Raw genomic sequence first — 14,628 nt, 5'->3', positions numbered from 1 at the left:
AAAAAATATAAATTTTTTATTCAATCTGTTTAGTAAATTCATTGGACTTTTTTTTTCAAAAAATATTTTGATTCGTATTAAGAAAATATACTATTATAGTTATATATTTTTAGCTCTAATGTTTTATATTTAATACAAAAATAAAAATATTATGATAAATTAATTTTTCAGGAAAATTTTTTTTATATTTATCTCACTCTATACAATTAGTATACCGTAAATTATTTATGCTGTTTTCCGTTAAGAAGATTAAAATGTTATTTTAACTATTATTTAAAATAATGTGTTAGTATGAATTGTACGTATTTGACAACTGTTTACAATTTAATTAAAAATGTAATATTTCTAAATATAATATATAAAAAGAAGTTATCCTTCATGTGTTACTTATACACTATATATATACAAAACAAAATAGTTCAATATTTTTAACAAATCAAGTTTGTGATATTGTAAATACATTTGACATCCAGTGTTTCTCAAATAGCTCTGGTAGAAATTTAAATTTATAAGCAAGAAAAAATTTTAATCTTACATCGTCTATAAATACAAATAATCTGAAAACTTTTTGTTTATATACTTCGTAGCCTCGCTAAAAACATTGATTTAAGGCCAATTTATATTTTACCAACAAATAAATAAATTAAGCTGGTTGGCTTTGTAAGTGTAGAAACATCAGTTGTATGATGTAAATCATGTTAAACTTTAACCTTGGACTATGATTATAAGAATTGAGTGAATACTATGAAATAAGCTGACGGCTATAACAAAGTTAATACTTAATCATTTATTCAATCCTTTGACCAGCAATAAAATTTGTCTTCACAAGTAGTTTGGTCACAGCCTCATAATGTTGTGCGCAAAATTTGTTGGTGCAGTTGCACTATTTGGTCTTTTGGTACTTATAGAAGTGTCACAAGCTTATAAAACTGTATGCTATTATGACGGCAAATCTTTTTGGAGGAAAGGTAACAATTTTTATTTATATTAGGACAGTGTTTACTTCTAATAATGTGTAACTTTTGATATTTCCGACACTCGTTAAAAATTGTACTAACGTTAATTTTTTAATAAATTTCAAATTTCTCACTTTTTTTATTGAATTGTACTATAATTCTTTCGGATATAATAAAAATGATAAGATAAAATAAATATTTTATAACCAAATTCTTTATGAATTATTATTTGTAAAAAATAACACATATAAATTAATTAGAATCTTTTAATATTATGTATTTTGTTTATATTTACAAAAATATATTTATAAATAACATAATTTCTTAATCACACGCCAATTCGAATTTTTCTCTAGTTATTTTATTATATATTAGAAAAATATTTTGTCATACTATAAAATTATACGACTACTTAGCATGTTGCTTGTTTGCAATTATTGATTATTAGTAATTTTTTCTTAGTAGAAATATAATTTTTTAAAAAATTTTATATTTGCGTTTAGAATCAGTTATAATTTCTTTCATATTTAGTATACTAAAATTCATAGCGAAAAAAATATTGTAGAATGATAAAAAAGTGTTTTAATTCTATTAGGTCACTGATATAACTTATAATACAATTAGTTATTTAAAAATAAAATTAATTATCAAAACATTGAAAAAAAAAACGAAAATTTTAATTTGTTATTTTTTACAAGCTATTTATAATTTATTGAGCAAAAGTGTTCTAAAGTCATTATTTTGACCTGAATCACGTTCATGCTTTTCTTACACGATACAAAGGTTTTTCGTAAGTTTTCATGTAAATAACTTACGTAATATAAAATGCACATAATTACATACAACAGATATTTTAAATATGAAAGATTTTATTTAAAATATTAAATAAATAATTAATTAATATAATTAGAATATGGATAAATTTATTACGTTTTTAAGTATTTTTTCAATCATGCAAAAAGCTAAATAAATAACTTAACAATTGATCAAATTATTATATTGATATTTATGAATTTTATATTTAAAATACATTATTTTAATAAATTTATTTTAAATTTAAATTTTAGTTTTTAGGATAACATTATTGTTTTAAAATAAGCTTAAGATTAAGTTTTTAATTCTAAATTGTGTGTTAACATATCTTCATAATACAGCAGTACGTATCCCAAAATTTGATAAAATTAGCTTTTTAACAATAATAATAAAAGTTTTTCTTCTCCGATTAACACACAATTAACTTGTCACAAAAAACATACATATTTTCAGACATTAAAATTTATATTAGTAATTGTATTATAAATACGTTTTCCAAAAACACTGAAAATTTATAAAATTACATTTTACCTTCGATGCGAAGCTGAGGTGTTTATTTATTTTTTTTTGTGTCTGTTACCACTTTTTCTCAGCTCTCACCGAACCGATTTCTTTCAATGATACGTCAAAAGATGACAAATTGTATTTAGTCGAAGACATTACCCTCAAAAATTGAAAAAAAATCCCTCGTTTCCCGTAAATGGGGGAAACCTCCAAAAAAATGACAAATTTAAAAATCGCTAATTTTCGAAATTTTTTCAATTTTTTTTACTTAAAAGTGTCATAACTTTTTCAAAAATGACAATATCAATATAATTATTTTTTATATAGATGCATAATATCATTACCTTTCATTTGGTATATATTTTTTATAAATTTAACCCTTAATCTGCCCACAAGGGGGGATTTAAAATGAAAACTTTTTCACGAAAAATTAACTTTTTCAACTTAAATTTTGAAAATGTTCAGGAAGGTCTGACACTTTTATATATATCTTAAATTAAAGCTAATGTAATTTACTTTATTATGCAAAAAAAAAAAATTTGACCTCTGGACTTGTCTTCATGGTGAAAACGGCTACCGAATACTTTTTGTGTGTGAAAATTTTCGATTTTGTATTTTACATTTTTAACATTATAATGCTATAACTAATTGAAAAGTGTATGGATCAACATAATTTTTTTTTGAGAAACAATATTTTTTAATATTCCCTTTTTCATTCGACATACTTTATCTTAATCAGGATATTAATAAGGAACTAGCAGATCATGTAGCTTTTGGAATAATACACCAATTTTTTAAAATTAAACAGTATCTAAAGATTTGCATCGAAGCGTTTTATTTTGATAGTGATTTTAATCACTGTCAGATATCATTATATTTGATCCAATTATGCCACGTCACCACTGTGCCGCGACTCCCCTGTGCTGGGTTTTTTTATACTAAATAACTTAAATTTTATCCTAAAATTTTAAAAATATGTTAAAACCATAATGTATAAAATAACACTATCAGGTTTGGCGCAACTTTAATTTTTTGATAAATAAGAAGAAATCTGTATCAACTTTCATTTAAAAAAACTTTTTACTCTTTTGTATTGAATAATAATTTTTTGGTTAACAAATTTTTATTGTAGAGTTGATAAGGTGAAGTCAGTGAAATATTTAGAGGAATTGTATTTTTGAAATATTTATACAGCTACGTTAAAAATAATAATTGGTAGGAGAATAATGAATTCAAATTTAATTAGAAAGTATTTATACTGGAACTATAATGGACTATATTATTTATCAGTGCTATTTAACAAATATAATTAATTAAATTTTAAATATTTCATATAAAACTTTATTTTCTAGATGTCATTAAAGTGAGTGCTGAAGAACTCAAACCAGCACTTGCTTTTTGTACACATTTAGTTTACGGTTTTGTTGGTATCGATGCAGATAAATTTAAGGTTAAATCATTAGATCCTAAACTGGATTTACCAGAAAGCAAGGATGTTAAAGGAGGAAAAGGTAATTTCAAGGCGGTTACAGCACTGAAGAAGGCATATCCTAATTTATACATATTACTTTCTGTCGGTGGAATGATGGATAATGAAGATCCTGATAAATACCTTGAAGCAGTAAGTATTTAATATGGATAACTTGTATAACATAAAACAAAAAAAAAACGATTTTATCGGAACACCGATTATTTACAGTTGGAAAAGCCTAAGTCAAGGACCAACTTTGCTTCTAGTATCGCAGAAATGGCAAAACAGAATGGATTTGATGGTGTTGATTTAGCCTGGCAATTCCCAGTAGTTAATGAGAAAAAGGAAAAACATACTTGGGGTATTATAAACAATATTGTTTTTTTTATCTAAAATACTTCAATAAAACTCTAGGTACGCTAAGATTGGATTAAGAGCTGTAGGAATTTATAGAACAATTTTGTCTAAATATTGACATAATAATTTGAGTAGTCAAAATTTATATTCAAAGACAATATTTTTATAAATTCATCTTTAATATAGCCCTAAATAACATATTTTAATTGCGTTAATTTGTGTTTTTTTTTTTAATAATTTTCATTAATGCCATAAAAGATAGATAAGAAAGTTACAAATTTAACAATTTTTTAAAATAAAAATAAAATATTTAAGTTTGACCACAAAGTATTTATACAGTTGACAATTTAATTTAAATTAAAATCAATCTTATTAACTCGAATATTATTAATAAACCCAGGGTCTTTCATTCATAAAGTTGCTAAAACAGTTGGTATTACAAGTAAAGACTCAAAGGAAGTCGAACACAAAGAACAGTTCACAGCATTAGTCCGTGAAGTCAAGGGAGTTTTGAATGCCAACAATTGTCCTTATCTTTCTGTTAGTATTCTTCCTCATGTAAATTCTTCTGGTAAGTATTTTTATTAATTAAAAAAAAAGTTTTATTTGCTGTAAATCAACAGAAATTATCATTTTAAATAATTTTTATATTTATTTGATAAACAGTTATAATTATAATGAATGATTATTATTATTATTATTATTATAAGCCACTACCAAAAAATATTATTACAGCATAATTATAATACAAAAATTAACATCATTGAATAAGTGATTCTTAACTTACAACTTAAAAAAATTTGATGATGCATCATTAGTCAATCGCTTTTATTTCTATGTATTACTATTATAACCAATATCAATTTGACATTACATAAAATCTTAAAATAATAGCAATTTTGATAATGCTTTTGTACTTCAAAAAGGTTACATCATTATTTTTTCTTTTATTTGAAAATGTACAATGTAATAAATTTAATTACAATAAGCACAAGTGATGTTAATGCTAAGCAAATATAAAAAAATAATATATAGAGACAGTTGGCTTTATTTAAGAGGCCAAATAGTGGTTTTATTTCATGACGTGTGAAATTGTGGATTAATCAATCAATAGGTCGCGGCACCACGTTCGCTTTAGACGCCTTCTGGGGTCACCGGGGATAGAGAGGACGGATAAATCAGATATCAGAGGGTTTTGATGGTTAAATAATTTTTTAATTAAAAAACAATATTTGTAGTATTTATAGATTTATTAATGTATTTATAAAGAAATTTAAAGATATTCACATCAATACATCATTTTATCAAGTACGCTATGAAATTTTAGAAATTTGGAGTAAGGCTTTATTTAGAAGTAGACTTGTAGAAAAACGTGAGTAAAGATAATCATATAACTATGTGCTTTTGTAGAGGATTTGTAATTTGGATTTCTCGTGCACTTATATGACTCAGGAAATCATAGTTTTAGCTTGCAACTGTTTCCAATGAAACTTTTGACATAATATTCTTAATATGATTATTTTTACAGTATATTTCGATTTTCCTGGACTTCAAAAGTATGTTGATCACTTTAACTTGATGGTATACGATTTTCGTACCCCTGACAGAGTACCTAAACTAGCTGATTATACTTCTCCCATGCAATTTGTATATGCCGATCGTTTAAATTGGCAAAACGTTGAATATCAAGTAAATAAAGCTCTTGCTTTGAAGGTAGACAAATCAAAATTAGTATTAGGTATAGCAACTTATGGACGTACGTGGAAGATTGAAAAAGATAGTACTAAATCGGGTGCACCTCCAGTAACTGCTGATGGGCCTGGCCAAGAAGGAACTTACACAAAAACTGAAGGACTTATGGCATACTACGAAATTTGTCCTCACTTAGTTGATAATACTGCCGCTACAACGTCTTTAACACTCTACAGGTAACTAATAGTTAATGAACTCAAACAAAAGATTTTGCTAGAAACTTATTAATCTCTTTCATTATTTTTAGGCGTGTACCCGATTCTAACAAACGTCTCGGTACATACGCTTTCCGTTTAGCTAAAGACGACGTCAAGGGCATTTGGATAAGCTTCGAAGAACCAGAAACTGTTAAACAAAAGGCTCTTTATATTAAACAGAATAATTTAGGTGGCATTGCACTCATGGATTTGTCATTAGACGATGCTAGAGGTATGTGTGACGCACAAAAATACCCACTTTTAAAAGCTGCAAGAAGCGTGTTGTAAATTTAAACAAAAGAACAATGAATTTGTTTGTTAATCACTATTATTTTAAAATATGTCTATTTTAAAGTAGGGCACTTATTTTATCACGTTGCATATATTTTATACAATAAAAAAAATATATTGTTTATTTTTAATTGATGTTTTTTGTTCAGAAATAATAAATGTAATGAAATTATCAGTTGGTATTTAATTTTTCTTTAAAAGTTAAGTCTATACAAGCAACTACAAATGTTTCTTATCTCATTATTCTTGTCATAAGTTTGTTTTTATTTATTATCAATAAAGTGGTTAAGTTTTTTTTCGTAATAAAAAAATTAACTCGTTTTTGCTTGTATAAAGTTTAAATTAGGAATAAATCGATGAAAACAATGCATTTCAGTCAATATTTGTGTAATTGACAAATCGTTCTTTTTTACTATTGCTTTGTGTTATATATTATTATGTATGTAATCATGGTTACGATGATGAAAATAATTTCAGTATTACAGTACTTCTATGAAAGTTATGAATGCAGTGTTTAAATTTAGATGAGAGTGTATAAAAAAATTACCTATACGCAATTAATATCCTAAAAAATTGTCTGTAATATTATTTTCAAGTATTCACTGTCCGTAAAGCCAGTAAAAAACTGAAATGAGGTAGCTTAACTACCCTTTTTTTAATAAAACGAGATGTTATGAAAAAGTATCTCAATAAAATAAGATTCTTTAATTTTGTTACTCTAAGCGATGGCGTCCTTTTACCCCCTTTAAATAAGTTTTATATTATAAGAATGCATAAGTATATAAAAATGTAATGATGAAAGAATATTTAGTTATCAAAATTGTGTCACCCTGTCATGTAATATTTTTTTACTAGAAACCTAACTGTAAAAAGATGATTATATGAAAATTTTTAAACTGTAATTAAAATTTCTTCATTTCTTCATTTTTTTAACTATTTTAGATTTTAATAGTTCTTGGCTAATTCCTCCAGAATATTTAAAAATAGCTGCGATGAGAAGGTGAAATTTTTTTTTTTGAACCCCTTTTCTCAATAAAACTATGACTGACTATATTAGTGTATTATTTTTAATTTATGACATATATATCGGCATCGAATAATATTCTAAAGTGCATAAAGATAGATAAACTTTTTTGACTGAAGAACATTGCTGACATATTCACATTTAATAGGAAAAAAATGATATATTCGGATTATACAAAGTTCATTAATTAAATTAAATACAATTAAAAAAAAATCAAACGACTAAAAATAATAACATTATAATAGAAAAATAAAAATATGATAAAACAGAATCAAAAAACTTAAATCTAGTTGAGAACGAATATTTAAATACAAATTAAACAATTAAAAAATAATAATACTTAAAAAAATTTAATTGGCGTCGTATTATATATCAATGTAAATTTCAGAAAAAAACAGTAATTGAATCCAATTTGGTATTTATAACATTTTATTCAACTTGATAATTATGATTGAAAGTCTTAGCTAATGACTGGCACTAAAAAATAAAAATAAAAAGTCCGTTAAAAATAAACATGTTGTGTCAACGAACATACTTCTAAAAGGTAAATATTTCTTGACATATGGAAAACCACATTTGGGGCAACTTTTTGGGGCAATTCAAAAATGTTGAAGCCATTATATCCTTACTCTTGACATATGTATTTTAAATTGTATTTCTTCTTTTTTGAATAATTAGGTCCGCCCCAAGGGGGTGACATGACAACAACGTCCTCTTTAAGATGATATGCCAATTCAAAAAAATCGCCCACTATAAATTCAATATGTTTCTCAACTCCGTATATTTTTGCATTGTTCATTGCCAGTCTAATTTTTTCCGGATTTTTGTCGATCGCTATGACTGAAAAATTAAAATTCAATATGCACGTCAATTTTGTAATTCATAACAAAGTTGCAATAATCATAAAAAATACTCAACTAACTGTTATTTTAGTAAAATTATACTAGACATTCTATAGACTGATTAAACCAATGAAAAATGTTTACTGAAATATAATCAGAAACCTACTAACATAGTTATTATTCAACGTTATGTTTTAAAAATGTTGTAAGTACAACTTTATGGTATTTATGTCAAATAAATATTTTCTCACATTAATAATAAAGCTTTAATATTAAAATATGGTATATGCGTACTTAAATGATGGTGTTTATTATTGGGTACAAAAATAAAATTTTTATCATGTTTACCTTTGGTGTAGAACCTGGTTAGTTGAATAATGTTTCCATCAATTCCACAAAAAGGGTCCATCGCAACTTTTCCCGTACAACGTTGAGCGATTTGGATACTCAATTTTTCTAGACAAAACGAGAAGAATCTCTCTCCAGTTTAACGCCTCAATCATATTTTGTGAATAATGTGTACCATTTATCCCAGTATTTTTTTAGAGAGTTTTTTGGAGGGACTGATTTCGTGTATTTTTTTGGGGGATTATGAGAACGTGTGTAGAAAAAAAAAATTAAGTTGATTTGACTCATCTTTCAGTATTAACATTATTTTTACTTTAAAATGTATTTCTTTGACCTTCTATGACTTTGATTGAAAGGTCGAATCGACATTTTATTCAGTCGTTGTACAAGTTGCTTGGAGTTTTTGGTAGAATGTTGTATTTTTATTTTCGATAATTAATGTATTAAATATTTTATTATCATTTCCTTCGAAGTTATCTTTTCTCAAGTCATTAGTGTTGATCGGCGTGTAATGATTTTGAGGTGGTCTGACATCTTATTCTTTATTGAGCAATTAATTTGTTTGTTTGTTGTTGTCTGGTTATAGTTTGTTTGTAATACTATTTGAAGGGTAAAATTGTTGTATTTATCTTTTTCTACTATTATAACTAAATCTATTTGTACTATTATTCCTATCATTATTATAATCATATATCTATTATAGAGCAACTAACAAAGTTATTGCTTATCTTAACATTATAACTATTAACTATCTCTATCAGTATGACTAATAATAAAGTTCATTTTCTTTTTAAAAGTATTTAAAGAGAATAAAAATTTTTAGTTTAAGTAGTCAGAGTAGTTTTATGATTCTTCATTGAACCATCTACGTGCAGTTTATTCAATGTGTCATTCAAAAATCCAACCTGTTCTGTATACAATGTCCGGTAAGTAGTTTGGCCAAACGATCTGGGCCTATGAAGTCCGACCATTCCCAATAGGAGAGCATCATGGAATTTTAAACTTTTAGAACTACTTTACATGATAAATATTTCAACTACATTTTGTACCTCCTGTAAGGTTTTTTTTAAATTGTGTCCTTTATATTCTATATATATCTATTGTTTTTTGTTCAATCACCGCGCTGTATCAAAAATCACTTAGTTAAGTGTTTCATTGTCTACAACGTGGGTTCATAGTCCAGGTCTTCCAAGATTTCGGTGGTTGACCGAGCCAAGATTGCCCTTGTCCGTGACCGTTTATTCGTCCGAACCAATAAATTAGTGACAGCTTATTTCTATCCTGCATATCTACATGGCGTTCCCCTTTCGTAGCTTTGGGACGCGCATAATGGCTGGACAGGCTGTACGGTAAACTTAAATTAAAAAACCCAGCACAGGGGAGTCGCGGCACAGTGGTGACGTGGCATAGTTGGATTAAGTATAATGATATCTGACAGTGATTAAAATCACTATAAAAAAAAACACTTCGATGCAAATCTTTAGATACTGTTTAATTTTAAAAAATTGGTGGACTATTCCAAAAGCTACATGATCTGCTAGTTCATTATTAATATCCTAATTAAGATAAAGTATGTAGAATGAAAAAGGGATTATTAAAAAATATTATTTCTCATAAAAAAATAATACACTTTTCAATATGTCATAGCATTATAAAGTTATAATGTAAAAAATAAAATCGAGAATTTTCACACAATAATAGCATTCGGTAGCCATTTTCAACCTTAAGATAAAATAAAGTCCGAAATTTTTTTTTTGCATAATAAAGTATATTACATTAGCTTTAATTTAAGATATATATAAAAGTATCAGACTTTCCGAAACACTTTCAAAATTTAAGTTGAAAAAGTTCTACTTTCTACATGCATATTTTAGATTTGAACCCCCCTCGTATATAGGGAAATGGTCGGATTTAAAAAAAACAGTATGTCAAATGAAAGATATATATAAATACTACTCCTCATGAAAAAATTGTACTGATCCATACATTTTTCAAAAAGTTATAGCATAATAAAGTTAAAAATGTAAAATACAAAATCGAAAATTTTCACACAAAAATAGCATTCGGTAGCCATTTTCACCATGAAGATAAAATAAAGTCCGAAATTTTTTTTTTGCATAATAAAGTATATTACATTAGCTTTAATTTAAGATATATATAAAAGTATCAGACTTTCCGAAACACTTTCAAAATTTAAGTTGAAAAAGTTCTACTTTCTACATGCATTTTTTAGATTTGAACCCCCCTCGTATATAGGGAAATGGTCGGATTTAAAAAAACAGTATGTCAAATGAAAGATGTATATAAATACTACTCCTCATGAAAAAATTGTACTGATCCATACATTTTTCAAAAAGTTATAGCATAATAAAGTTAAAAATGTAAAATACAAAATCGAAAATTTTCACACAAAAATAGCATTCGGTAGCCATTTTCACCGTGAAGATAAAATAAAGTCCGAAATTTTTTTTTTGCATAATAAAGTATATTACATTAGCTTTAATTTAAGATATATATAAAAGTGTCAGACCTTCCGGAACATTTTCAAAAGTTAAGTTGAAAAAGTTAATTTTTTTTGAAAAAGTTGTCATTTTAAATCCCCCCTTGTGGGCAGGTTAAGGGTTAAATTTATGAAAAAAATATACCAAACGAAAGGTAATGATATTACACATCTATATAAAAAAGAATTATATTGATATGTTCATTTTTGAAAAAGTTATGGCACTTTTAAGTAAAAAAAATTGAAAAAATTTCGAAAATTAGCGATTTTTAAATTTGTAATTTTTTTGGAGGTTTCCCCCATTTACGGGGAACGAGGGCATTTTTTTCAATTTTTGAGGGTAATGTCTTCGACTAGATACAATTTGTGATCTTTTAACGTATCATTGAAAGAAATTGGTTCGTTGAGAGCTGAGAAAAAGTGGTAACAGACAAAAAAAAAACACATCTTAGTAAAACCAATACCTTCTCANTTTTTAAATCCGACCATTTCCCTATATACGAGGGGGGTTCAAATCTAAAAAATGCATGTAGAAAGTAGAACTTTTTCAACTTATATTTTGAAAGTGTTTCGGAAAGTCTGATACTTTTATATATATCTTAAATTAAAGCTAATTAAATATACTTTATAATGGTAAAAAAAAATTTCGGACTTTATTTTATCTTTATGGTGAAAACAGGCATTAAACTTAATAAAAAAATATGATTTTTGTAAACAAATTCTTTTTTATATTTTTAACTTTGTAATGCTATACCTTTTTAAAGATGTATGGATCAATATAATTNAAAAGTGGTAACAGACAAAAAAAAAACACATCTTAGTAAAACCAATACCTTCTCAGCTTCGCATCGAAGCTAAAGCAACACTATATATATATTGTATTATCAAGGTTTGTAGTAGTATCTCAAATAATTAAGTTTTAAAAAATTGTATTGATCCATACATTTTTCATAAAAAACTTATTNCAGCTTCGCATCGAAGCTAAAGCAACACTATATATATATTGTATTATCAAGGTTTGTAGTAGTATCTCAAATAATTAAGTTTTTTATGAAAAATGTATGGATCAACACAATTTTTTTATGAGAAATAATGTTTTTTAATAATCCCTTTTTCATTCTGGATATTAATAAGAAAATAGCAGATCATGTAGCTTTTGGAATAATCCACCATTTTTTAAAATTAAACACTATCTAAAGATTTGCANCTTTACCTATCATTTGGTATATTTTTTTTATAAATCTGACTTTTTACCTGCCCACAGGAGGGGATTTAAAATGACAACTTTTTCACAAAAAATTGACTTCTTCAACTTAAATTTTGTAAGTGTTCCGGAAAGTCTGACACTTTTCTATATATATTAAATTAAAGCTAATGTAATCTACTTTATTATGCGAAAAAAAAATTTTTAACTTTATAATGCTATAACTTATTGAAAAGTGTATGGATCAACACAATTTTTTTATGAGAAATAATGTTTTTTAATAATCCCTTTTTCATTCTGGATATTAATAAGAAAATAGCAGATCATGTAGCTTTTGGAATAATCCACCNCAGTTTATGAAGCTTTTGGAATAATCCACCAATTTTTTAAAATTAAACACTATCTAAAGATTTGCATCGAAGCGTTTTTTTTTTATAGTGATTTTAATCCCTGTCAGATATCATTATACTTGATCCAACTATGCCACGTCACCACTGTGCCGCGACCCCCCTGTGCTGGGTTTTATATAATTGAATTTGAAGATTAATAAAACTATTTTTATAATTGTAATTAATATATACTGTTTTTCATTTCTTTTGAATTACTAATAACTCGATGGTACAATATTACCATCGTATAATATTAATCGTTAAAAAATCATAAATATCGAAGAAATATCTACCAGTATGCTTACCGACTGTAAGTAAAATTAATTTCAGTTAAACAGTTTGTTCAATCATAAATAAACAATTTGAGTATTTATAACATAGAAAATTTTCAGAACTTAAGTATAATATTTTTTAAATGTTTATTCTCTAAGTTACCTTATAATTAAAATAAATAAAATGTATTGTGATTGACTTAATTTACCAGTAATGTTTGAAATATTCACATATATCAGGACTTGATTGAAATTTTACATATACAATTGTTTCATCTTATAATTATGATTCTTGATAAAAATAGTCTTCTTTATAAAGTAACGGTTTATTGTGGAAGAATTTAAACTGATTGTTACAAAAAAAAAAAATTGATTTGTTAAAGATATATTTTTTTTTCTAATTTTCAGTCACATAATTAAAAATTAAAATAAACTATTCGAATAGTGTTTAAACTGTGTATTTTTTACAGTAGTAACGACGGTTATAAGCTGATATTACGGACATTATCTATTTTTTAATCACTCAATTTTATTTCTTCGTTTAATTTAATAAACACTTTTATTTTTTGAAATTTCAAATAAATCCTTCGTAAATTTAATTAAATAGTTTGAGGATTAAAAAAATTATTTTTAAAAACATTTTTTTTTCTTCATCTTAAAATTTTGTTTAAAGTACTTAGACTTTCGTTAATTATTTACAAGTAAAATTCAAACTATATTAAAAATATTATTAATTTAAAAGCTAAAATATATTAAACTCAAAAGCTACAAAAAATGACTGAAAAGTCACGGAAACGTATTTCGGAAACAATGTTACCATTATCAACGCTAAACACATACTGACATACTTTTTAATATTAAATTATTATAATCAATGTAGACTACTGTCCTATATCAAAAGAGTTTGACATTTAGTTTTTGAATGTAATATCATATTTCATATCTACGCATGGTATGTGTGACATTCTTCTTTTAGTGGAAAATTTTGTTTAAATTATAATTTTATTATTTTTAAGTTAAAATAAATTTAAATGATATTTTTTTCTACTAGAAGATATTATTATTATTTTTTTTTACCTAAACTTTATAAAAATTTCCATTAAAACTTAATATTCTTAATGTATTCAATACTTTTATTACATAAATATATTATTCATAAAGTACATTTTTATTTCTTGTTATATTTCCTAATTTCCAGGTTTCGTTCTTTTTTAATAACAACATTTCTGTTCTATACCTTATTGGTTTTTCTATATTTTGTCTATCTCTAAGTCTCATTTTTAATTCTTTTTAAGTCTGATCTGCTGATTGATCAAATGTAATCTAATGACTGCTCATCTACTGACATAATTATAAAACGTTGAGCCTCAGCATCCGTCATCAACCATTTTTGCTGCACTTGTTCTAAACGCAATTGTGCCTTTGTGTCTGTTTCTGTATGACGTTCTATTATTTGAATTGAATATTCATAACTTCACAACACAAATGGTTTTAATATCACCGCCATTTGAAATTTCTATTTTGCCCAATTGTCACTTTACTCGATAGACAGTTAAACTACGACTAAATTGTGAACATGTATAAAATAGGCTGTATTGAATAAAACAACATAATCGAGAAAGGAATGTGTCCCTTTTGACCTTGTACTTTGCTAACATCAGTAAAAATACATTAAACTGTTATCTTAAATAATATTACTGTACTCAGT

The 14,628-nt window shown here is 25.7% G+C and overlaps 1 protein-coding gene and 1 long non-coding RNA gene across 3 annotated transcripts; one reads left to right on the top strand and one right to left on the bottom strand.

Moving 5' to 3' along the window:
- Positions 1-787: 787 nt before the first annotated feature.
- LOC126894742 (chitinase-like protein EN03) lies at positions 788-6,516 on the top strand. Its single transcript, XM_050665968.1, has 6 exons — positions 788-968; positions 3,626-3,894; positions 3,973-4,105; positions 4,502-4,672; positions 5,630-6,029; positions 6,101-6,516. Exons 1-6 carry the CDS (start codon positions 851-853, stop codon positions 6,336-6,338), a joined length of 1,329 nt encoding a protein of 442 aa, XP_050521925.1. The 5' UTR covers positions 788-850; the 3' UTR covers positions 6,339-6,516.
- A 981-nt stretch (positions 6,517-7,497) lies between these two features.
- Positions 7,498-13,941, bottom strand: LOC126894755 (uncharacterized). Of its 2 annotated transcripts, XR_007701505.1 has the most exons (4): positions 13,130-13,941; positions 8,556-9,154; positions 7,901-8,205; positions 7,498-7,842 (listed from the first exon to the last, which is right to left on the bottom strand). It is a non-coding gene; the product is annotated as an uncharacterized LOC126894755 (long non-coding RNA). The 2 variants fall into 2 exon arrangements; XR_007701504.1 differs by lacking the exon at positions 13,130-13,941 and having other exon boundaries at positions 7,500-7,842; positions 8,556-9,984.
- Between the last annotated feature and the right edge of the window lie 687 nt (positions 13,942-14,628).

This window comes from Daktulosphaira vitifoliae, unplaced genomic scaffold (assembly GCF_025091365.1).
Source record: "Daktulosphaira vitifoliae isolate Bord-2020 unplaced genomic scaffold, ASM2509136v1 Scaffold_1, whole genome shotgun sequence".
NCBI lineage: Eukaryota > Metazoa > Arthropoda > Insecta > Hemiptera > Phylloxeridae > Daktulosphaira > Daktulosphaira vitifoliae.
The sequence above is the reverse complement of the archived record's forward strand: the minus strand, read 5'-3'. Positions and strand labels throughout refer to the sequence as shown.

What these genes read in the sequence shown, in the direction of transcription:
- LOC126894742 (XM_050665968.1), top strand. Translation starts at nt 851, where the DNA reads ATGTTGTGCGCAAAATTTGTTGGTGCAGTTGCACTATTTGGTCTTTTG. An exon ending in CAAATCTTTTTGGAGGAAAG is followed by an intron (nt 969 to 3,625) that starts GTAACAATTTTT and finishes TTTATTTTCTAG; the next exon opens with ATGTCATTAAAGTGAGTGCT. An exon ending in TCCTCATGTAAATTCTTCTG is followed by an intron (nt 4,673 to 5,629) that starts GTAAGTATTTTT and finishes TTATTTTTACAG; the next exon opens with TATATTTCGATTTTCCTGGA.